This window comes from Marmota monax, unplaced genomic scaffold, assembly GCF_021218885.2.
Source record: "Marmota monax isolate L192 unplaced genomic scaffold, Marmota_monax_Labrador192_F-V1.1 WCK01_AAM20220418_F8-fsc00057, whole genome shotgun sequence".
NCBI classification, from domain to species: domain Eukaryota; kingdom Metazoa; phylum Chordata; class Mammalia; order Rodentia; family Sciuridae; genus Marmota; species Marmota monax.
In genome coordinates, this window is record NW_026693933.1 from 3,358,630 (window position 1) to 3,381,721 (window position 23,092).

Consider the following 23,092-nt stretch of genomic DNA (forward strand, 5'->3'; position numbering starts at 1 on the left):
AAGAAGTGATCAAAATGCATACATTTGCTTTGTTACCATGAAGATCATTTATGATCATTCATGATGTACACTATGGTGATAAATACAGTGGAGAGGTTAGATGTAAAATTAGATGAGTTGTTGGTAGAGTGAGATGTGAGATGTGAGGAAATAGAATAGACACCTCTTTCTTAACTCTTGGCTTACACAAGCTTTCTTGCTATTGATGCAAATAGAAGTTGAACTACTACATTGTCATGTTCATGTCTTAACAACATTTATTGAAATATCATTTTATTGTCACAAGAATATTTAAAACACATTAAAAAAATCTAAATAGCATTACAAAATCCATATATTTGCACATTTAGGTTTTGTCAGTGAGTCAGATGTTTTCTTCATGGTATTTGACCTCAGAATTAAAGACATTTTCCATCATTCTTCATAACTCTGATTGAATAAGTCTTAATGCTCTTTTCATGTTTTCTATCACTGAAATAAAAGTAAACAGACATTGAAATATTAGTAAATGAAAGTAATCATATGTAATAATTGTTGCTAGGATCTGAAATAAGTCCATTTAAATTAATAGCTTTGAAAACATGAGAATTCATCAACTGACATTGAAGAATTTTATGCTAAAGATATACATGTGAATTTATAGATTAGATCAGATCAAATTTCTTTATGATAAACAATTTATCAGAGGGAGTAGGTATTTTCTCTTTAATCAGTTATTAACTGACCCAGTATTGCTGGATCTGAGAGGCATAACTGTCTTCTTTAATACAGCTAATAGTAGAGGTTGTAAAAAAATGGATTGAAGTCCTAAGTCTCTACCTTCTTGCTCATAGTTCTTAAAGGAAGACAAAAACATTTCACTGTTATAATTTGAGGAAATCATATGTAATTTTTTTTTTTACACAAAAAGAATGCACTACCTTGAGGTTGTGTCATTGTAATGCATACAAAGTTCTTTCAGTTGTTCCAGAATTTAGTGATCACAAGAATTCTTCAGCATCCCTGAGATTCTGGGGTGCCCCAGAAATTCAGATTTTGGTGGGAGGTAGGAGTTTGTGACAGTGCTGATATAGGCCTTCTTTGGCCCTTTTAATAGTCAGGGGTCAGCTATTACACTGTCCAAGGCGATTCTTAAATACTTACATATTGGTAAATCCTGAGGTTCATATGTATACAATCTGTTAGAGTATCTCCCAGTTATATCAGCTCTGACTGTTAGGGAAGGGTCTGTCAAGAAAAAACAAAACAAAACAAAACAAAACAAAAAAAAAACAAGTGACTGAAATACTATTCAACATGTTTTGAAAATCATTTTCCCCCTCCTACTCTAAAACAAAAGTCAAGTAAATTTATAAGCAAAATTAATTTCTATACATGTGAATTCATGATGAATTAACCTAAATTTTCCTTTTAGTGTGTTATATTATAATTCTCACTAGTCTGGGGCACCGTACTAGAAATACATTGGGATATTGATTTAATAGCGTAAGTTGCTTTTTAAAAATAAACTTTACAAGTAATATAGTGAAATTTTATTATAGAATTAATAGCATAATATAATTTGTTAGAAATGACTTCCCTTTAAAAATAATAGTATTTGAGTTAGCATTTAAAAACAAATAGAATCAAGAATGCTGAGAATCATATCAATTTTGTAAATCTGACACAATGAGATTATACACATACCAACAAACATGATTCTAGGCACATACTGCCCATCAGGTGATAAATTCTTGTCAGTGGTCTCATGCTAGCAGAAGAAGAAAGAAATGACTGTTATTGGATTAGATGGTTTTTGATAGTTAATATAAAAATATTTTATGTGAACTAAATTTAGTAGATTGTAAATTTTGGCCTTTTATGATTCTATATAATATTCTATATCAACCAATACTTAACTCTGTATGTTTTGAAAATAGAATAAAAGGATTCAAATCTTCCATTAAATTATGATATTAAGAAAACATTGTTTATACAGCCATAAAGAAGGAAATTTATATCATTTGTAGTAAATGGATAGAACTGAAGAAAATCATGTTAGGGAAATAAGCCACACTCAGAAACTCAAGGGTCATGTTTTCTTTCCTACATGGAAGCTAGGAGGGGAAAAAAAAGTAGAAAAGGGATTTTCATGAAAATAGAAGGAAGATCAGTAGAATACAGGATGGGAATAGGGAGAGGGAGGAATGGAGGAAAAAGAAAGGTACTGGACAATGAAACTGAACTGTTATATGCACATATGAATATATGACAATTCCACTATTTTTTAAGGTCATAATGGAATGATAAAAAAAGAAAATATTGTTGAGTTCATGTACCATGAGATTCAACATGATGAAATTATTCTGAGCCATGTCTTGTATTTCTTCATTTTGGGCAAATACTTTTTTTAGTGCTGTGAGGGAAAATAAAATTTTAGTTTTAAGGATCAAAACATCTTCAATATAACATTACAAAACAAACCTTGTGTTTTGAATTTCTTTGCAGCAATAACGTGGGTGTAAATGGTTTGTTGACCTTTTGCCACTTAGTCCCTCACTGGGAAGCAATGAGTGACAGTCTGTCCACGGAAACATGAAGGAATAATCATTAATGGGGACACTAGTTTTAACTCCTCGTAACTTACTGACTTATTGGTTAAAACAAGTTCTTTCGGCACATTTTCCCACTTGCTCTCCTTTTTTTATGGGAGGAAAAGGGATATTAAATTTCAAAGGGCATTTGATAGAAATACATTCTAGCAGTCATTGTGGACTTCAAGCATCTTGGTAAAATGGTGGTACTCTTTTAAAATGGGGTTTGTGTAGTATCCTCATAACTGTTCTTATCAGTCACGTTTCTACTTCATATTGGACATATAATAGGATCTCAGAAATAAAATTACCTTGGCTGTATTGACAGTCTTCCAAGTGATGAATAACCATCAATGGCTTGTTACTAAAAAGGCAGTGTGGAAATGTCAGGAGATTAACATCAAGATAAAACATACAGTGGAATTAGACAAAGTTTTGTTATTTATTTATTTAGTTTTTAAGATGGTCATGGATTTTTTTTTTTTTTAATTTTTTCTTTTTTTGTGGTGCTGGGGATTGAACCAAGGGCCTTGTGCTTGCAAGGCAAGCACTCTACCAACTGAGCTATATCCCCAGCCCAGTTTTGTTATATTTGGTAAGATTTATAATCTTAGATTTACACATCATAACAATGTAGTCTATAGCATTGTGGCCCCAGAACTGATAGCATGAAGGTCATCAAGTAGCATGTTAGGAATGTAAATTCATAGGCTAGCTATGAGCTAGCCTAGGCCATCCTAGACTTGCTCAATTAAAATTGCTAGCTATGAGGTCCAGGAATCTGCAGCTTAACAAACATAGTGGTTGAGTCTTATGTACATGATAGTGCAGTTAGATAAATAAAAATTAATTGTATCTCCAAAGATAAAAAGATATTATGAACAAAATATTCATTGCTAATGAATACTTTGTATATGATTTCAGGACCATCAAATGTTTATTTTTACAAAAAGTCTAGTAATATTTGACAATTTCCACATTCTTTCTTATACCAATTTATAATTTGTAAACAACCTAATGGAAGATTTCATATGAATACATTTTTCAGGGTCATTTTGATTTTAACTCTGAAAAAAAGTTTTAATGGCAGTACTTGAGTTAGCATTTACTAATTTACTTCCTTGCTCTTTGCTTTAAAAGAATAATGAGAATATTAACTATAGTAAGGTGTAACAACTATGATTTCGATATGTTATGGTTTGGATGTGGTTTGTTCCCCTAAAGGTTTTGTATTGAATGATTGGTACCCAGTGTGGTGGAGGTAAGAGTGGGGCCTAGTTATAAGGTAATGAGGTCATGGGAACTCTACACTAACGAAAGTATTAGTGCTGTCTCATTGAAGTGGGTCTGGTTTCCTGGGATTGGATTAGTTCCCAAAAGAATGCATTGTTCTCAGTGAGCTTGGAACTTCCACTGTTTCTCCTTTCTACATGCACTCATGCTGTGTGATGCCATCTGCCATGAGTCCCTCACCAGATTCAAGCAGATGCAGGTGCCATACTTTTGAACCTCCCTGACTGTGAACTAAATAAACCTCTTTTTATAAATTACCTAGCTTCAGGTATTTTGTTATAGCGATATAAATAGACTAAGATATTTAGGATGAATTTTAAAATGCAGCTTTAATCCTGAGAATATTGTGAATATCAAAGGAGATGGATTCTGATATATTCAGCATAAGTCTTTTAAAAATATAATTAACAGATATAATCATATAAATTGCTCTCCTTGCACAAGTCTATGCTGTACCCAATATTTCAGTTTCAATAAGTGTTAAACATAAACTTCAAATTTAATAATTTTCTTTAATCTTCCAATTTTGGATTCAAGTAAATTTTAGGTAAGAATAAACCCTACAACTTACCTGTGAAGATTTATAACATAGCTGGAAAGCTGGCATTTTCCAACAACTTCAAACTTATTGGTGAAAAAGACTAGAGATCCAACGAATGAAATATTATCCCCACTTTTTGTTAGTAGAAAACTAAGTGTAAGAATATTTATTGAATTTTTTTATGTTGATAACACTTAAAATCTATTCTCTCAGCTCTGGAACTCAGATATTATACGCATCAACCAAGTAATTTTGACTTGAGACAACCTCTTTGTTTGAATTTAGGGGGTGTAGTTGTCCTGAGACATAGACCAACAATTTAGTGTTGAGTCCTGTTTTCTTGACGTGCTACGGTTTCTTCTCAGCAGCTACACGTCCGCTAGAAACAAGCCCAGCAGTGTTCAGGAAAAGGGATTGAAGTAACTCTTGGGAAACTAACTTAAACCTTCAGATTTCTGGGCAATTTGAATCCAAGGAAAAATTTATCAGGCATATAGAAGACTCACTCTTAAGGGTTCAGTTATGAATGAGCTGTTCATACATTCAAACGGAGACACTCTTTCATTTCAAGAAAAGCACAGGAACATTTTTGGCAGAAGTAGCAACAGTCTAAAATAAGGCTCCAAAAAAATTTTTTTTCTAGTAGGAGCAGAAAGTAAATATTTGAGAGTTTGTAGGCCACATGGTTTCATTTGCAAGTACTCAACTCTGCCATCATCACACAGAAACAGCCGTAAAGAATATGTTTAAAAAACAAGTGTGGCTGTTGCAGTAGAACTTTATTTTATGGGCACTAAAATTTGAATTTCACATGTCACAAAATATTATTCTTTTGATTTTTATTAAACATTTTAAAATGTAATAATAATTTTTAGCTTTCACAGTGTATAAAAAGGGTGGGTGGCCTCTTAGTTAAAACCTTGTGAACTGGCACTTCAGATGGTAAGAAATGTGAGTTGAGAGAAAGAGTATTAGTAGTTGTACTTTAGAGACTCTAGAATTAGAGCCTGCAAAAGCCTCAATGCTTATCATCATTTGGTGAATAATCTTCATAAATTCTCTACTTTTGTTTTTTTTTTAAAATAGATGACAAATTCAGCTGGTTTAAAATTTCAAAAGTTAAAGCGGTAAATATTTTTCCTTCCCCTTCTGGCTTCCATATGTAAGCAGTATTATTATTTCTCAGGGTCCCTTCCAGAGGATTTCTTGAGTATATGTATATTGTATAAGTCCAGATTCATGTACACGTGTATGTGTATGCATATATACATATTTCTTTCTTTAAATTAAAAAAAAATGGGGCTATGGATGTAACTCAATGGTACAGCACTTGGTTAGTATGCACAAAGCCCTGGGATCAATCCCTAGTACTGCAAGGGAAAAAACAAAACAAAACAAAACCAGACTGGGTGCAATGACACATGCCTATACTATAACTACTCAGGAGATTAAAGCAGGAGGATCCCGAGTTTGGAGGTCAGCTTGAGAACCTTAGCAAGACCCTATCTAAAAAACACAATAAAATAAAACCCACATATACAAACACACATGTATTTGCATAAATGTATCATAGATATGATCCTTTTGTGTAATATTCCATTAAATGGATATATTTTAATATAAATCTGTCTTCTGGAAGATGGGTATTTAAATTGTTCCAATCTCCCATTTTAGATTGCTTCTAAACATTTAGATTTATATAAACATTTCTTTAGTGAATATGTAGTTACATATGCTTTTATGGATGGGTAGGTATTTCTGTGAATAAGTTTCAGAAACAGAATTTCTAGGTTGAAGAGTATGTGCATTTATAATTTTGATGTATATTCTGCATAAAAGCTATACCAATTCATATTCACTCGGGTAATGTGAATGGTAACTACTTCCTCTACTTTCACGAAAATTAGTTCTCAACTTTTAAACTTTTTAATCCAGTAGTAAGGCAGAAGTTAAGGTGGTTTTATTATCTTATAAATCAGCCTATCTTATGTTTGAGTTACTTATTTTTCTGTTCTGGAACTACCACATCCTTTGCTACTTTTTTTTCTATTGTCTTGAACTTCTATTAATTTTTAGGAATATTTTGTATACTAGAGAAATTCACCTTTGTAATATATACTACAGTTCTCCTCTCTCTCTGCCTTCTTCCTTTGCTTATGTGTATTTATTTGTTATGCAGAAAATTCATGTATTCAATACACTACATATTTTAGTTGCTTCTTTTTCTTTTCTCCTTTTAACTGGGCCACAATTAAGGGCAGGAATGTGGTAAGGCAAGAGGAGGAGCTAGGATGAGAATTGAATAGCTTTATTTTCATCTCACCCTAATCTTAGACTTCCCTTATTATAAGGACTTAAGTACATGTTTGAAATAGTATCTTTTAGTACCTTAATTATTTAATTTTTATAAAATTCATCTTTGTAATCTGTTTTGGTATAAATGTGTGAGGTAAGAATCCAATTTTTTAATATTTTCACAGATGGCTACCAAATTCTCTTTAGTACTAATTATTTCAGAATCTATGTTTCCTACTACTCATCATGTAAAATATTCTAGTAACAGATGGCCAATTTAGTTGACAAGGAGAATTGCAGATATTGATGTTTATATTAGTTTTCTATATTTATTGTGTATAACATGGTATTTTGATACATCTCTATGTTATGACGTGGCTAAATCAAGTTTTTAAACATAAGCGTGTCTTCACATACTTTTTATGATAAGAACAAGTAAAATCTACTCTCTTGGCAATTTTCAAGTATATAATGTTATTAACTATTGTCATCATGATGCATAATGTCTCTGAATATATTCTTCCTAATTGAAATGTGTGTCCTATAACCAGTATCTCCCTAGTACCCACTTCTCCACTTTCATCCTCTGGTAACCACGATTACATTTTTCTTAGTTTGACATTTTAAAACTCCACATATAAGTTAGATCATGTGATAGTTGTTGCTTTGGGCCTGAATTATTTCAAACAACACAATATCCTCCAAATTCATCCTTGTTCTTGCAAATAACCATATTTCATTCTTTCAAAGACTGAATCAAATTCCCCAGAGTATGTATGTGCCATATTTTCCATATTCATTTGTTCATGGACACTTAGGCTGATTCCATGACTTGGCTATTCTGAATAGTGCTGCAATAAACATGGAAATACAGATTTTTGACATATTGATTTTATATCCTCTAGATATATACCTGTGTGACCATCAATTTTACTTTTACTTTTTAAGTTTTTGAGGAAACTCCACACTATTTTTCATAATGGCTCTTACTACATTATGTTCTCATCAACTATGAGCAAGGGTTCCTTTTTCTATTTTAGCCAGGATGTGTTAGTTTTCATCTTTTTGATCATACCCAATCTAAAGGTATGAACTGAAACCTCATTGTGGTTTTAATACCTCATTTTCTTGTGATTAGTGAGGCTGAGCATTTTTTCATTATTTTTTGGCTGCTTCTTTTTAGCCTAAATGTCAACTCAAATAACTATCATTTCTTAATGGTTAGAAACTTTAGAAACTTTCTATTTATTTTGAAATCTACATTATTATGAATATAGTTACCTTGCTGTGCAATAGAACATCAGAACTTACTCCTCCCATCTAAATGCAGCTTTGCACCTGCTAACCAACCTTTCTCCTTTCCCATCCTCTCCTTTGCCTCCTCCAGTTTCTGGCAACCACCATTCTCCTTTCTACTTATGTATATAACTTTTTAAAATTCTACATATAGGTGATTTTATATAGTATTTCTCTCTCTCTGCCTGGCTTATTTAACATAATGTTCTCTAGGTTCATCCATATTGTTGCAAATCACAGAATTTAGTTTTTTAAAGCTGAATAATATTCTATCATTAGTATATACCACATTTTATAAATCCATTTATCCCTAGATGGATACACAGGTAGTTTCTATATCTTGGCTATGGTGACTAGTGTGGCAACGAACAAGGGAGTCCAGATGTCTCCACAGCATGCCTTTGGTGTACATACCCAGTAGTGGTATTGCTGGATCATATGGTAATTTTATTTTTGGTGGTTTGAGGAAATGATGTTGTTTCCCAAAATGACTATGCTAATTTATAATCCCATCAACAGTGTACAAGGGTTCTCTTTCCTCCATATCCTTGCCAACACTTGCTATCTTTCATCTTCTTTGTAATCGCTGATCTAACAGATGCAGTAATATCTTCTGTGGTTTTAATTTGTATTACTCTGGTGATGAGAGATGTTGGGTATTTTATCTGTTGGTCATTTGTATGTCTACTTTACCCATTACCTGTTTTGTTGAGTAATTTGAGTTCCTGATATATTTTGATATTAACCCCTTTTCAGATGCAAGGTTTGCAAATATGTTCTCCCATTCCACAGGTTCTTTACTTTATGGATTGTTTCCTCAGTTGTGCTGAAACTTTTTGTTTGATGTAATCCCATTCTTCTGTTTTTGCTTTCGTTGCCACTGCTTTTGGGGTCTTATTCAAATAACCATTGCTCAGACCAATATCATGGAGCTTGCTTCCTGTTTTCTTCTAGTAGTTTTACAGTTAAATGTCTTAACATTTAAATCTTTAATCCAAGCCAGTTGTGGTGGCATGCACCTCTAATCCCAGAAGCTCAGGAGGCTGAGGCAGGAGGATCAGAGTTCAAAGCCAATCTCAGCAAAATCAAGGCGCTAAGCAACTCAGTGAGACCCTGTCTCTAAATAAAATACAAAATAGGACTGGGGATGTGGGCTCAATGGTTGAGTGCTCCTGAGTTCAATACCCCCAAATAAGTAAGTAAATAAATAAATCTTTAATCCATTTTTGCTTGAATTTTGTGTATGGTATGAGATGAAGTTCTGATTTAATTATTCTGCTAGTGGATACCTAGTTTTACAAGCTCTACTTTTTGAAGAGACTGATTTATCCCATTGTGTATCCTTAGAGTCTTCATCAAATATCAATTGACTACAGATTAGGGGTGTTGCCTGGTGGCACAGCATGTGCTTGACATGAGGATGACCCTGGACTCAATCCCTGGCATCAAAAAAAAAAATCAATTCACTATAAATGTGTGGGTTTATATCTAGGTTTTCCTCTGTGTTTCATGGAAAAACACATGGGTTTGTTTCTATGCTAGTACCATGCTATTTTTATTTCTATAGCTTTGTAGTTGATTTTGAAATCAGGAATTATGATGCCTCCAGCTTTGTTCTTTCTGCTCAAGATTGTTTTGACTATTGGGATTTTTGTCTTCTTAGGATAGTTTTTATTCATTTCTGTGTAAAATATTAACATTTTGATAGGGATTGTATTGAATCTATAGATTGCTTTGAGTACTGAGGACATTTTAACAATTTTAATTTCTCCAGTCCTTGCATCTTCCCATTTCTTTGTGTTCTCTTCAATTTCTTTCATCTGTGTTTTAGAGTTTTCAGTGCATAGATATTTTGCCACCTTGATTAAATCTATTCTTGAGAGGTGGGGGGATGGTGTGTATGTACATACACTGATAGCTATTATAAATGGGATTGACTTCTTGATTCTTTTTTGTATGGTTCATTGTAAGTGTATGGAAACACTACTGATTTTCATATATTGCTTTTGTCTCCTGAAACTTTATGAAATTAATTTTTTTAGCTAACAGCTTTTGGTGGAATCTTTCTCGGGTTTATTCTCTATAAGATCTCATCACATGCAAACAGGGAAATTAAACTTCTGATTTGGATACTTTTTTCTCTTGCTTAATTACACAGACTTCTAATAGTACTGTGTTGAACAGAAGTGGTAAGAGTGGGCATCCTTGTTTTATTCCTGATCTTTTTTTTTTTTTTTTGTTTAATTTTTTATTGTGGGTTGTTCAAAACATTACAAATTTCTTGACATATCATATTCCACACTTTGATTCAAGTGGGTTATGAACTCCCACCTTCACCCCATACACAGATTGCAGAATCACATCAGTTACACATCCATTGATTTACATATTGCCATACTAGTGTCTGTTGTGCTCCGCTGCCTTTCCCATCCTCCACCCTCCCCCCTCCCCACCTCTCCCCTCCCCTCCCCTCCTCTCTCTCTACCCCCTCCACTGTATAACCCTGAGGGTCTCCTTCCATTACCATGCAATTTCCCTTCTCTCTCCCTTTCACTCCCACCTCTCATCCCTGTTAAATGTTAATCTTCTTCTCCTGCTCTTCGTCCCTACTCTGATCTTAGTTACTCTCCTTATATCAAAGAAGACATTTGGCATTTGTTTTTTAGGGATTGGCTAGCTTCACTTAGCATAATCTGCTCTAATGCCATCCATTTCCCTGTAAATTCTATGATTTTGTCATTTTTTAATGCAGAGTAATACTCCATTGTGTATAAATGCCACATTTTTTTTATCCATTCGTCTATTGAAGGGCATTTAGGTTGGTTCCACAGTCTTGCTATTGTGAATTGTGCTGCTATGAACATCGATGTAGCAGTGTCCCTGTAGCATGCTCTTTTTAGGTCTTTAGGGAATAGACCGAGAAGGGGAATAGCTGGGTCAAATGGTGGCTCCATTCCCAGCTTTCCAAGAAATCTCCATACTGCTTTCCAAATTGGCTGCACCAATCTGCAGTCCCACCAGCAATGTACAAGTGTACCCTTTTCCCCACATCCTCGCCAGTACTTGTTGTTGTTTGACTTCATGATGGCTGCCAATCTTACTGGAGTGAGATGGTATCTTAGGGTGGTTTTGATTTGCATTTCTCTGACTGCTAGAGATGGTGAGCATTTTTTCATGTACTTGTTGATTGACTGTATGTCCTCCTCTGAGAAGTGTCTGTTCAGGTCCTTGGCCCATTTGTTGATTGGGTGGTTTGTTCTCTTATTGTCTAATTTTTTGAGTTCTTTGTATACTCTGGATATTAGGGCTCTATCTGAAGTGTGAGGAGTAAAGATTTGTTCCCAGGGTGTAGGCTCCCTATTTACCTCTCTTATTGTTTCTTTTGCTGAGAAAAAACTTTTTAGTTTGAGTAAGTCCCATTTGTTGATTCTAGTTATTAACTTTTGTGCTATGGGTGTCCTATTGAGGAATTTGGAGCCCGACCCCACCTACTGTAGATCGTAGCCAACTTTTTCTTCTATCAGACGGCGCGTCTCTGATTTGATATCAAGCTCCTTGATCCATTTTGAATTCACTTTTGTGCATGGCGAGAGAAAGGGATTCAGTTTCATTTTGTTGCATATGGATTTCCAGTTTTCCCAGCACCATTTGTTGAAGATGCTATCCTTCCTCCATTGCATGCTTTTAGCCCCTTTATCAAATATAAGATAGTTGTAGTTTTGTGAATTGGTTTCTGTGTCCTCTATTCTGTACCATTGGTCCACCCGCCTGTTTTGGTACCAGTACCATGCTGTTTTTGTTACTATTGCTCTGTAGTATAGTTTGAAGTCTGGTATCACCTGATTCACACTTCCTGCTTAGCATTGTTTTTGCTATTCTGGGTCGTTTATTTTTCCATATGAATTTCATGATTGCTTTCTCTATTTCTACAAGAAATGCCATTGGGATTTTGATTGGCATTGCATTAAACCTATAGAGAACTTTTGGTAATATCGCCATTTTGATGATGTTAGTTCTGCCTATCCATGAACAGGGTATATTTTTCCATCTTCTAAGATCTTCTTCTATTTCTCTCTTTAGGGTTCTGTAGTTTTCATTGTATAAGTCTTTCACCTCTTTTGTTAGGTTGATTCCCAAGTATTTTATTTTTTTTGAAGATATTTTGAATGGAGTGGTTGTCCTCATTTCCATTTCAGAGGATTTGTTGCTGATATACAGGAATGCCTTTGATTTATGCGTGTTGATTTTATACCCTGCCACTTTGCTGAATTCATTTATTAGCTCTAATAGTTTCTTTGTAGAGCCTTTTGGGTCTGCTAGGTGTGGAATCATATCATCTGCAAATAGTGATAATTTAAGTTCTTCTTTTCCTATTTTGATGCCTTTAATTTCTTTCGTCTGTCTAATTGCTCTGGCCAGTGTTTCGAGAACTATATTGAACAGAAGTGGAGAGAGAGGGCATCCCTGTCTTGTTCCAGATTTTAGAGGGAATGCCTTCAGTTTTTCTCCATTCAGAATGATGCTAGCCTGAGGCTTAGCATAGATTGCTTTTACAATATTGAGGTATGTTCCTGTTATCCCTAGTTTTTCTAGAGTTTTGAACATAAAGGGATGCTGTACTTTGTCGAATGCTTTTTCCGCATCTATCGAGATGATCATATGGTTCTTATTTTTAGTCTATTGATGTGGTGAATAACATTTATTGATTTCCGTATATTGAACCAGCCTTGCATCCCAGGGATGAATCCTACTTGATCATGGTGTACAATTTTTTTGATATGTTTTTGTATCCGATTCGCCAGAATTTTATTGAGGATTTTTGCATCTAGGTTCATTAGAGATATTGGTCTGTAGTTTTCTTTCTTTGAAGTGTCTTTGTCTGGTTTAGGTATCAGGGTGATGTTGGCCTCATAGAATGAATTTGGAAGTTCTCCCTCCTTTTCTATTTCCTGAAGTAGCTTGAAAAGTATTGGTATTAGTTCTTCTTTAAAGGTTTTGTAAAATTCTGCTGTATACCCATCCGGTCCTGGGCTTTTCTTAGTTGGTAGTCTTTTTATGGTTTCTTCTATTTCCTCAATTGATATTGGTCTGTTTAGGTTTTCTATATCCTCCTGACTCAATCTGGGCAGATCATATGACTTAAGAAATTTATCTATGCCTTCACTATCTTCTAATTTATTGGAGTATAAGGATTCAAAATAGTTTTTGATTATCTTCTGTATTTCTGAAGTGTCTGTTGTGATATTGCCTTTTTCATCCCGTATGCTAGTAATTTGAGTTCTCTCTCTTCTTCTCTTCGCTAGCATGGCTAAGGGTCTGTCGATTTTGTTTATTTTTTCAAAGAACCAACTTTTAGTTTTGTCAATTTTTTCAATTGTTTCTTTTGTTTCGATTTCATTAATTTCAGCTCTGATTTTCATTATTTCTTGCCTTCTACTTCTTTTGCTGTTGTTTTGCTCTTCTTTTTCAAGGATTTTGAGATGAAGTATGAGATCATTTATTTGTTGGTTTTTTCTTTTTTTAAGGAATGAACTCCAAGCAATGAATTTTCCTCTTAGAACTGCTTTCAATGTGTCCCATAGATTCCAATATGTTGTGTCTGTGTTTTCATTTATCTCTAAGAATTTTTTAATTTCCTCCTTGATGTCTTCTATAACCCATTGATCATTCAGTAACCTATTGTTCATTCTCCAAGTGATGTATGCTTTTTCCTTCCTTCTTTTCTCGTTGATTTTCAGTTTCATTCCATTATGATCAGATAAGATGCATGGTATTATCTCTACTCCTTTATATTGTCTAAGAGTTGCCCTGTGACATAATATATGATCTATTTTTGAGAAGGATCCATGTGCTGCTGAGAAAAAAGTGTAACTGCTTGATGTTGGGTGGTATACTCTATATATGTCAATTAGGTCTAGGTTATTAATTGTGTTATTGAGTTCTATAGTTTCCTTATTCAACTTTTGTTTGGAAGATCTGTCCAGTGGCAAGAGAGGTGTGTTGAAGTCTCCCATGATTATGGTGTGGTGGTCTATTAGACTCTTGAACTTGAGAAGAGTTTGTTTGACGAACATAGCTGCACCATTGTTTGGGGCATAAATATTTATGATTGTTATGTCTTGTTGGTGTATGGTTCCCTTAAGCAGTATGTAGTGTCCCTCTTTATCCTTTTTGATTAACTTTGGCTTGAAATCTATTTTATTTGATATGAGTATGGACACTCCTGCTTGTTTCCGAAGTCCATATGAGTGATATGATTTTTCCCAACCCTTCAGCTTCAGCCTATGTATGTCTTTTCCTATCAAATGCGTCTCCTGTAGGCAGCATATTGTTGGGTCTTGTTTTGTGATCCATTCTACTAGCCTGTGTCTCTTAATTGGTGAGTTTAAGCCATTAACATTTAGGGTTATTATTGAGATATGGTTTGTTCTTCCAGCCATATTTGTTTATTTCTGTTACTAAACATGGTTTGTTTTCCTCTTTGATTATTTTCCCCCCCTTTACTGTCCTACCTCCCACTGTTGGTTTTCATTGTTATTTTCCATTTCCTCTTCCTGTAATGCTTTGGCGAGGATGTTTTGAAGAGATGGTTTTCTAGCTGTGAATTCTTTAAACTTTTGTTTATCGTGGAAGGTTTTAATTTCATCTTCCATCCTGAAGCTTAATTTCGCTGGATACACAATTCTTGGTTGGAACCCATTTTCTTTCAGTGTTTGAAATATGTTATTCCAGGATCTTCTAGCTTTCAGAGTCTGTGTTGAAAGATCAGCTGTTATCCTGATTGGCTTACCCCTAAATGTAATCTGCATCCTTTCTCTTGTAGCTTTTAAAATTCTCTCCTTATTCTGTATGTTGGACATCTTCATTATAATGTGTCTAGGTGTGGATCTCTTATGATTTTGCACATTCGGCGTCCTGTAGGCTTCTAGGATTTGGGATTCTGTCTCATTCTTCAAGTCTGGGAAGTTTTCTCGTATTATTTCATTGAATAGACTGCTCATTCCTTTGGTTTGGAGCTCTGTACCTTCCTGTATCCCAATGACTCTTAAGTTTGGTCTCTTAATGTTATCCCATATTTCTTGGATGTTCTGCTCATGGTTTCTTAACAGTCTTGCTGAGCTGTCTATGTTCTTTTCCAGTTGAAATACTTTATCTTCATTGTCTGATGTTCTATCTTCTAAGTGTTCTACTCTGTTGGTAGTATTCTCCATTGAGTTTTTAAGTTGGTTTATTGCTTCCTGCATTTCTAGGATTTCTGTTTGTTTGGTTTTTTATAACCTCTATCTCCCTGTATAGTTGATCCTTTGCTTCCTGGATTTGTTTGCGTAATTCATTGTCGAAGTGATCTTTCATTGTCTGATTTTGCTGTTTAATGTCTTCCTTGATACTCCAGATCATCTGAAGCATGTATATCCTGAATTCTTTATCTGACATTCCATCTGCTGCAGCTGTTACCTCTTCTAAAGTTGCGTTGACCTGCATTGCTTGTGGTCTTTCTTTCCTTATCTTTTCAAACTGCTTGCGTATCTTTCCTGCAGGTGCGGGCGGCGGCTCTGCTCTCTCCTTATTCCAATTGGGGTGTCGTGGCTACCATGCCGGCAGGTCACTGGGCCTGTTCTGGGCGCTTGCGGCGGCTCTGTTCTGCCGCTACTCCAATTGGGGTGACAAGTGTACCACGCCGGCAGGCCACTGGGCCTGATCCGCAGGTCGGTTGCAGGTTTGCCTACCCTGCAGGCGCGGGCGGCGGCTCTACTCTGCCCCTACTCCAAATGGGGTGACGTGTCTGTCGTACCGGCAGGCCACTGGGCCTGTCCCGCTGGTCGGTCGCAGATCTGCCCACCTTTCGGGCACAGGTGGAGGCTCTGCTCTGCCCCTACTCCAATTGGGGTGTCGTGACTACCCCGCCTGCAGGAAGCTGGGCCTGTTCCTGGCACGGGCGGTGACTCTGCTCTGCCCCTACTCCAATTAGGGTGGTGTGTGTACCACGCCGGCAGGCTCCTGGGCCTGATCCGCCGGTCTGTTGCAGGTCTGCCTACCTTGCAGGCGCGGGCGGCGGATCTGCCCTGCCCCTCCTAACACGCCTGCGGACCCCTGGGCCTGATCTGCAGGTTGGTCACAGGTCTGCTCACCCTGCGGGCACGGGTGGCGGTTCCGCTCCGCCCCCACTCCAATTGGGGTCACGTGACCACCACACCGGCAGGGCCTGATCCGGGCGTGGGAGAAGGATCTGCTTTGCCCCTACTCAAGTTGGGGTGACGTGTGTACCACACTGGCAGGCCACTGGGCCTGACCCGCCAGGCTGTCACAGGTCTGTTTACCTTGCAAGCGCGAACGGCGGCTCTGCCCTGCCCCTCCTACCACGCCCATGTACCACTGGGTCGCGGGTCTGCCCACCTTGTGGGTGCGGGTGGCGGCTCCGCTCCGCCCCCTCTCCAATTGGGGTCACGCGGTCACCACGCTGGCGAGCCGCTGGGCCTGCTCCGGGCGCTGGCGGCGGCCCGTCTCCTCCCCTCTGGCTCAATGACAAATTGAGGAGACTCGGGTGTCTGTGCCTCACCCCCCCTACCAGGAGACCAACTGTTTATGTTGCCGCTGGTATTGATGAAGTTCTCTCCTCCGCCGCTTTCTGATGACATCAGATGTCTGCCATGTTGGTATCCTATGCGAATGGCAGCATTTCGTTCCCCTTGCCGGGCAACCAAAGCAACGGGTGAGTCCTGACCGGCCCTCAGCAGGACCCCGACCGAGAAGCAGTTTCCGCGGGCTCCTAGCCCCGGGCCAGGGAAGTTCCGGGAGCCGGAACTCGGCTGCTCCGTGCTCGGTGGAAGCTCCTATAAGGGTAGGCTCCAAGAAGCAGTCCCCGCGGGCTCAGTTCCGGGAGCCGGAATTCGGCCGCTTAGTGCTTGGTGTATGCTCTGATAGGAGCAGGGTCCAAGAAGCAGCCTCCGCAGGCTCCGCAGCCCTGGGCCAGGGCGGTTCCGGGACGGTTCCGGGAGCCGGAACTCGGCCGCCCCACGCTCGGTGTTCACTCCGATAAGATCAGGTTCTAAGAAGCACCCAGGCAGTGAACCCTAGCAATCTGTCTGCAAGCCGCAGGCGAATTGCAGCCTGAAATTACCTGTTCTATGGCTGAATGAGCTGCGGTCAGTCGAAAACAGGTATGGTGACGTCAGCTTTTCAACATGGTGGCTGCTGGCCTCCTCTGTGGTCTGACCGGTGTGGAGAACTGAGATGGACCGCTTCCTTCCCCGTCTCGAACCCAGAATTCAGCCCTGAGTACGGTGCTTGCACGGCTGGCAGAAACTGCAGCGCTGTATCCCTGCATCGCTATCTCCTCGTTTCCCAGCGTGCGCTGCAGACTCTAGCCGCGGGGCGATTTGCTGAATAAGCACTGTTACCCTCCGTGCGACAAACCTCTCGCGTTTGAGTCCCCGTAGCCGATCCTCGTGCGATGGAAATCCTTCCTCCAGGTTCCGGAGCACCCCACTATTGCTGGAAATTCCTAACAAGATAGCCTTTAGCCGTCCTGACTTGTCATACTCCCACACAGTGAAGCAGCACATGGGGGCAATGCACTCCCCTCGCCGCCATCTTCCTTCTCCTATTCCTGATCTTTTAGAAAAATCTTTCCACCTTTCACCATTGAACATGGTAGCTATGGGCTCATCACAGGGCTTTACTGTGTTGAGGCACGTCCCTTCTGTATCTAATTTGTCGAGAGTTTTTATTTTAAATGGATGTTGAATTTTGCAAATGCTTTTCTGAATCTACTGAAATGATCATCTGAGTTTTGTCTTTCATTCTTTGAAAGTAGTGTATCTCGTATTTACTGATTCGCATATGTTAAATGCATCCCAGGGATAAATTCTACTCAATCATGGTGAATCATTCTTTTGGTTTGTTTTTTGTTTTGTTTTAATACTGGGAATCAAACCCAGGGTGCTTTACCACTGAGCTACATCCCCAGTACTAATTTTCTTTTTTATAGTGTCCTTGTCTGACTTTTAAATAGGGTAATGCTAGCCTTACTAAATGAGTTTTGCAATATTCTTTTTAAAATTTTTTTAAATATATATTTTTTAGTTATTGCTAGACCTTTATTTATTTATTTATATGAGGTGCTGAGAATTGAACCCACTGCCTCACACATACTAGGCAAGCACTCTACCACTGAGCCACAACCCCAGCCATGCAATAGTCTTTTCTCTTCAATTTTCTGGGAAAGTTTAGAAGGATTAGTATTTGTTCTTTAAAAACTTAGTAGAAGTCAGCAGTGAAGTTTTCAGATCCTTAACTTTTCTTTGATGGGAGATTTTTATTATGAATAAAATCTCTTTAGTCATTGGTTTATTCAAATTTTTTATTTCTTCATGCTTTAGTCTTGGTAAGTTTTGTATGTAGGAATTAAGTTTTCTAGGTTATCAAGTTAATTTTAGTTCAATAACTTTTTTACATTTTCTGCCAAGTTTATTCTGAGGTATTTAAACTTTTTGGTTGCCATTTTAAGTAGGATATTTTAAAATTTATTTGAATGTACTCTCATGTATTTAAGTTCTATTATTGACTTCTATGTTAATTTATTCTCGTGTAATTCGAGTTTTCATTATTCCATCTAGTCTTTGTTTCCCTTTAGTTTTTCATGTATGCAGGCATCATATGCAAAGATACTTGTATCCTCTCCTTTCCAAGTTTTATACTTTTACACTGTCATTTAGTCTCATTGTCTATACCTCCAGAATAATAATTAATAGTTAATAGTTGTGCTGATGGGGAACATCTTTTTTTTTAGATTTTTTTATTTGTTATTAGTTATACGTGACAGTAGAATGCATTTTGATAGATCATACGAAAATGGAATATAACCTCTCATTCTTCTAGTACCCAGAGGACTTAAAATAAGCATACTATGGTAGACATCTTACTCAGACATGAATGAGGGACTTCTCTTTGTTATCCCAGTAAACATGATATTAACTTTTATTTTTTTCTTGTTAAGTTCAGTTTAAATCAATTAATATTTTAAAATATCAGCTTAAAAATTTCAGATATAGATACTGCATTCTATTAAACATCTTTCCAGCATTTGTGGACATAGAAGATATTTGTATGATTTGCCTCTTTATACATATTAAATTATTTTATTTAATATGTTTCTTAATCTTTAATCATCCTGGAACTTTCAGACTAAACCTCATTTTATCAAGGCTGTACTTTACTGATATGTTGTTTGTTACATTAATATTTGGAAATAATATTCTGTAGACTTCTCTTTTTTTGTAATATTTGGCCAGTTTTGAGAATGCTTAACCAATTCTCATTTAATTTGGTATATTATTTCTTGAAGGAATATTGGAATTGGATGTTTTTTAGATATTTGATAAATTCTTGGGGAGATTTAAAAAATATGAGGTTTCTCAAATATTTAATAGGTCTTTAAGGATAAAAACTTTTGGCCATTGAGTATTTGGTTGATCAACTATGAATATGAGTTTGAAAAAGGCCCCAGATTGTTTTGATAAACAGACAAGCTGAAGGATTGTTGGCTTAAATCAATTTCCTATTTAAGCTTATATTATGCCTAATTAGTAATACTATTTTGTTTCTACAACTTATATTCAAAAGCTTGCTAAGGTGATGAAGAATTTAATATAGTAGTATTTATAGCCTTTTTTAATTAAAAAAAAAAATCTGTTCTAACAGCAACTATTTTTTCAAACCAAATACAAGAGTAGAACAAATATGTGTGGCAACCCTTCAAAAGGTTACGTGCCTGTTTTGAGCACTTTTATTAGGCATCTGTATAATCTATGAAAATTAACTGAGAGGTATTTTACCTTTTCTGAGCATGGAAGAGACCTTCTTCATAAGTTTGTACCCAAGTGATGTCATCGCCCCATCCTGAAGTAGAAGGGAGAAATCAATGTATTAATTAAGGACTACAGAAGAGCTCTGGGTGGGTTTTGGTAAGCAGATATCTAACTACCGACATTTAACTCAGCTACTAAGCAGTTGGATAGCATGTGGTGTTAAGGATACACATTTATAACTGGCTTACAAAGAGTGCTGTCCATTTAGATTATAGTATGAAGGATTTAGGACTGTGCGTCAAATAGGCCCATGGCCTTGAACCTGATAAGATCTATATAATAAATTATATATAGGAAAACATTTTCCATTTTTACTACTTTAACAAAAAAGTATTGCCTTTCTAGATATAGAAAGTTCACCTGAAGTTGAACTTAGTAAATAATGATGGATGTACTTCTCTGGTACTCAGTATATCTGTTAAGAAATGAATGGACTTGGAAAGTCAGGCAGTGCTTTAGAATTTGAAATTACACTATGGTTGATCTCAATTTGTTTGCCCAATTCGCATTACCAAATAGTGGTCAAGTGCTTTGTGATTATACCCATAGTTTTGAATTAAACGTGGGGACAAATGATTTTGTTAATTGGAAAGATAAGAACCAACTCTGAAAATTTTTTCTTCAGAACACTTTCTTTTCCTACATGAAGATATATTAGTTTCTTAGGACAGAGTAAAAATAGTAAGTACAAAATTAGAAATGTTTTCTAAACCAGTACCCAATGACAAGTCTAGATTGATATCTAAAACTGCAGTTATTTCCAGAGTCATTAAAGGGTTAACCAAAATTCTCAGCATCTGGGATAAAGTATCATTTTCTAAGTAACCTTGGATAAAATCATTCCAAATTATTTTCTTGCCTTAATAAATAGAATACTGGGAATCTGAGCAAATTCTGAATCTTAAATTACTTTTAGGATATCGTTATGACATTATCGATCAATAATTTTCTAGGATTCTAATTACCAAATTATAGATATCAAATCAATTTCCCACTATTTCTACAAAAGATACAAAAATTATTATTATTTGAGGGTTGGTTTGATTCACTGCCTAAAATCTTAATTGGTTCCTTCTTTCTTTTTTAACTCAAGTTTGTCATATGCAACAAACATTTAGTTCATTCTTTGCTTCATAGTAGTTAAAATATTAGGTATTTTTAAAAACAATCCAAGTGATTGAGTTTAGAAAATAAAATGAGATTACAGTACCTCTTGACAGGGTCTGTGGAGGTTTCTTTTCCTTTCTGATTACAAGGGCAAGGCTGGAAGAAACTGTGATAAATAAGAGGCACAGGGCCAAAGCTGAGTGTAACATGATGTCTTCCAGAGAATCCCTCAGAAGAAGCTAGATGACAAAAGGCATTTTCAGTATCTACTGGCTTCCTTCAGACTGTGATTAAAAGACATTGGCTAAGAGCTGGACAGAACCTGTGCTGACAGGTTGCTCTTTAATTTCACACAGTGTAACCACCTACAACTTTGGTTCACATTTTATTTTAAAAATATTTTAAAAATTCAATTAATTTAGCAAATGTACAGGTGGAAAAAAGTCAGGTTCTGTATACCCTGGTCATGGTGAGATGTAGTTGAAAGAGAACAGGATGAGGACTCACGATCCTGCTTCTGGATTGCCCTGTAGTGCACACAGCCTACCAGTGAGACTCAACTAAGATGGTGTTAATCACATTTCAACTGCAAAGTGCAATGCAAAGGTGACTTTAGCATGCAGGAATGGTCTTTGTCTTTTGCTTCTTCTGAATCTAATAGTCTAATAGAACACTCTAACTCTATATCAAAATGAGATTAGGCACCAAGAAACATTGCTTAAAATGGAAATCAGAGGAAAAATTGAGTATAGATCAGTCTTGTCTCTGTAGTCACATGTCAACAGGTACTCAGCCTTTTGCCCCTCAGTTTATAAATTCAGCTCTTTTTAAAAATCAAATATTTTCAATTGCTATGAATTAAACATATGTATAAAGAATAGAAATAAATGTACCTATATCCTTCATGTTTATATATTCGATTAACTTCATTGTCATTTTTCTCATTGACTTGTGTTATTCAGTAGTGAGTTCCCCACCAAAATAATGACCAAAATACAGTAAAAGACTGTTTATAAATTCTGCTCAAACACAGAAGTTGCTATATTTAACTGTATTAGGTATTACGAAAAGTTGAAAGATTAATAAGACACAATGACTTAGCATTGGCAAAACATCTGCAATATTGTAGTCAGTGTTAAATAGCAATTGTAGCATGGGGGAGCAGCAACTTTGCAGTGAAGTTTACAGATTCTAGGTTTCTGCAGACATTTCCTCATTCCTTTCATTGTAGCATTTTCTCCTTTGTAGTGGTGTATATTTTCTGTTTCCTCTCTGAGTTGATATTATTTGACACTAAGGTTAGCTTTATTTAAATTACTTCCCTTCCCATTTATTACTTTCTTTGTAGACAGACACTAAAACCCTTGTTAAATAGTAACCACAGTATCTGATAAGGATCTCATTTTAAGTTCGTATAACTTATTAAACCATAAAACATTTCAGAATGTCAGCTTGTACCTTAGGGACTGGTCATCTTGTATCTTAAAGGCTGAATCAAAAGAGAAGGGAGATTTTAGTAAGGGATAGAGATAGTTGATGCTGGGACCAAATCCCAGCGTGGGAAGAGCAGGTTTAGTCGGGTTGAGAGGTGCAGTGGAGAAACTGAAGCAACTTGGGAAAGAGTCTTTTTCTTTTTATTTTTTAAAAATATTTTTTAGTTGTTGGTGGGCTTTTATTATTTTAAAAAAATTTATTTATATGTGGTGCTGAGAATTAAATCCAGTGCCTCACACATGCTAGGCAAGTCCTCTACCACTGAGCCACAAACCCAGACCTATTTTGTATTTTTATTTAGAGATAGTTCTCATGAGTTGCTTAGCGCCTTGCCCTTGCCGAGGCTGGCTTTGAACTTTTGATCCTCCTGCCTCAGCCTCCCGAGCCACTGGGTGTGTTCCACTGCACCCAGCTAGAAAAGGGTCTTAACCTGATTCTAGTAGCTTCAAGAAAGTCTATGGATGAACTACAGTAGGCTAAACAAACAAAGAAAAAAACGCTGAAACTGTTTGGAAACTGTTATAAACTTCTGTTCATTTTCCTTGAAAAGAGGGTCTGAAATTGTCTTTACATTCTTCTATGATCTTGGATGTGAAGAAGAACTAGGAAAAGTTAATCTGGAGAAA

The 23,092-nt window shown here is 36.5% G+C and overlaps 1 protein-coding gene across 1 annotated transcript; it reads right to left on the reverse strand.

Moving 5' to 3' along the window:
- Positions 1 to 231: 231 nt before the first annotated feature.
- Positions 232 to 21,243, reverse strand: Agr3 (anterior gradient 3, protein disulphide isomerase family member). The gene is made up of 7 exons (XM_046463651.2): positions 21,076 to 21,243; positions 19,833 to 19,896; positions 2,885 to 2,937; positions 2,319 to 2,395; positions 1,687 to 1,750; positions 1,144 to 1,227; positions 232 to 471 (listed from the first exon to the last, which is right to left on the reverse strand). Exons 1-7 carry the CDS (start codon positions 21,179 to 21,181, stop codon positions 422 to 424), a joined length of 498 nt encoding a protein of 165 aa, XP_046319607.1. The 5' UTR covers positions 21,182 to 21,243; the 3' UTR covers positions 232 to 421.
- Between the last annotated feature and the right edge of the window lie 1,849 nt (positions 21,244 to 23,092).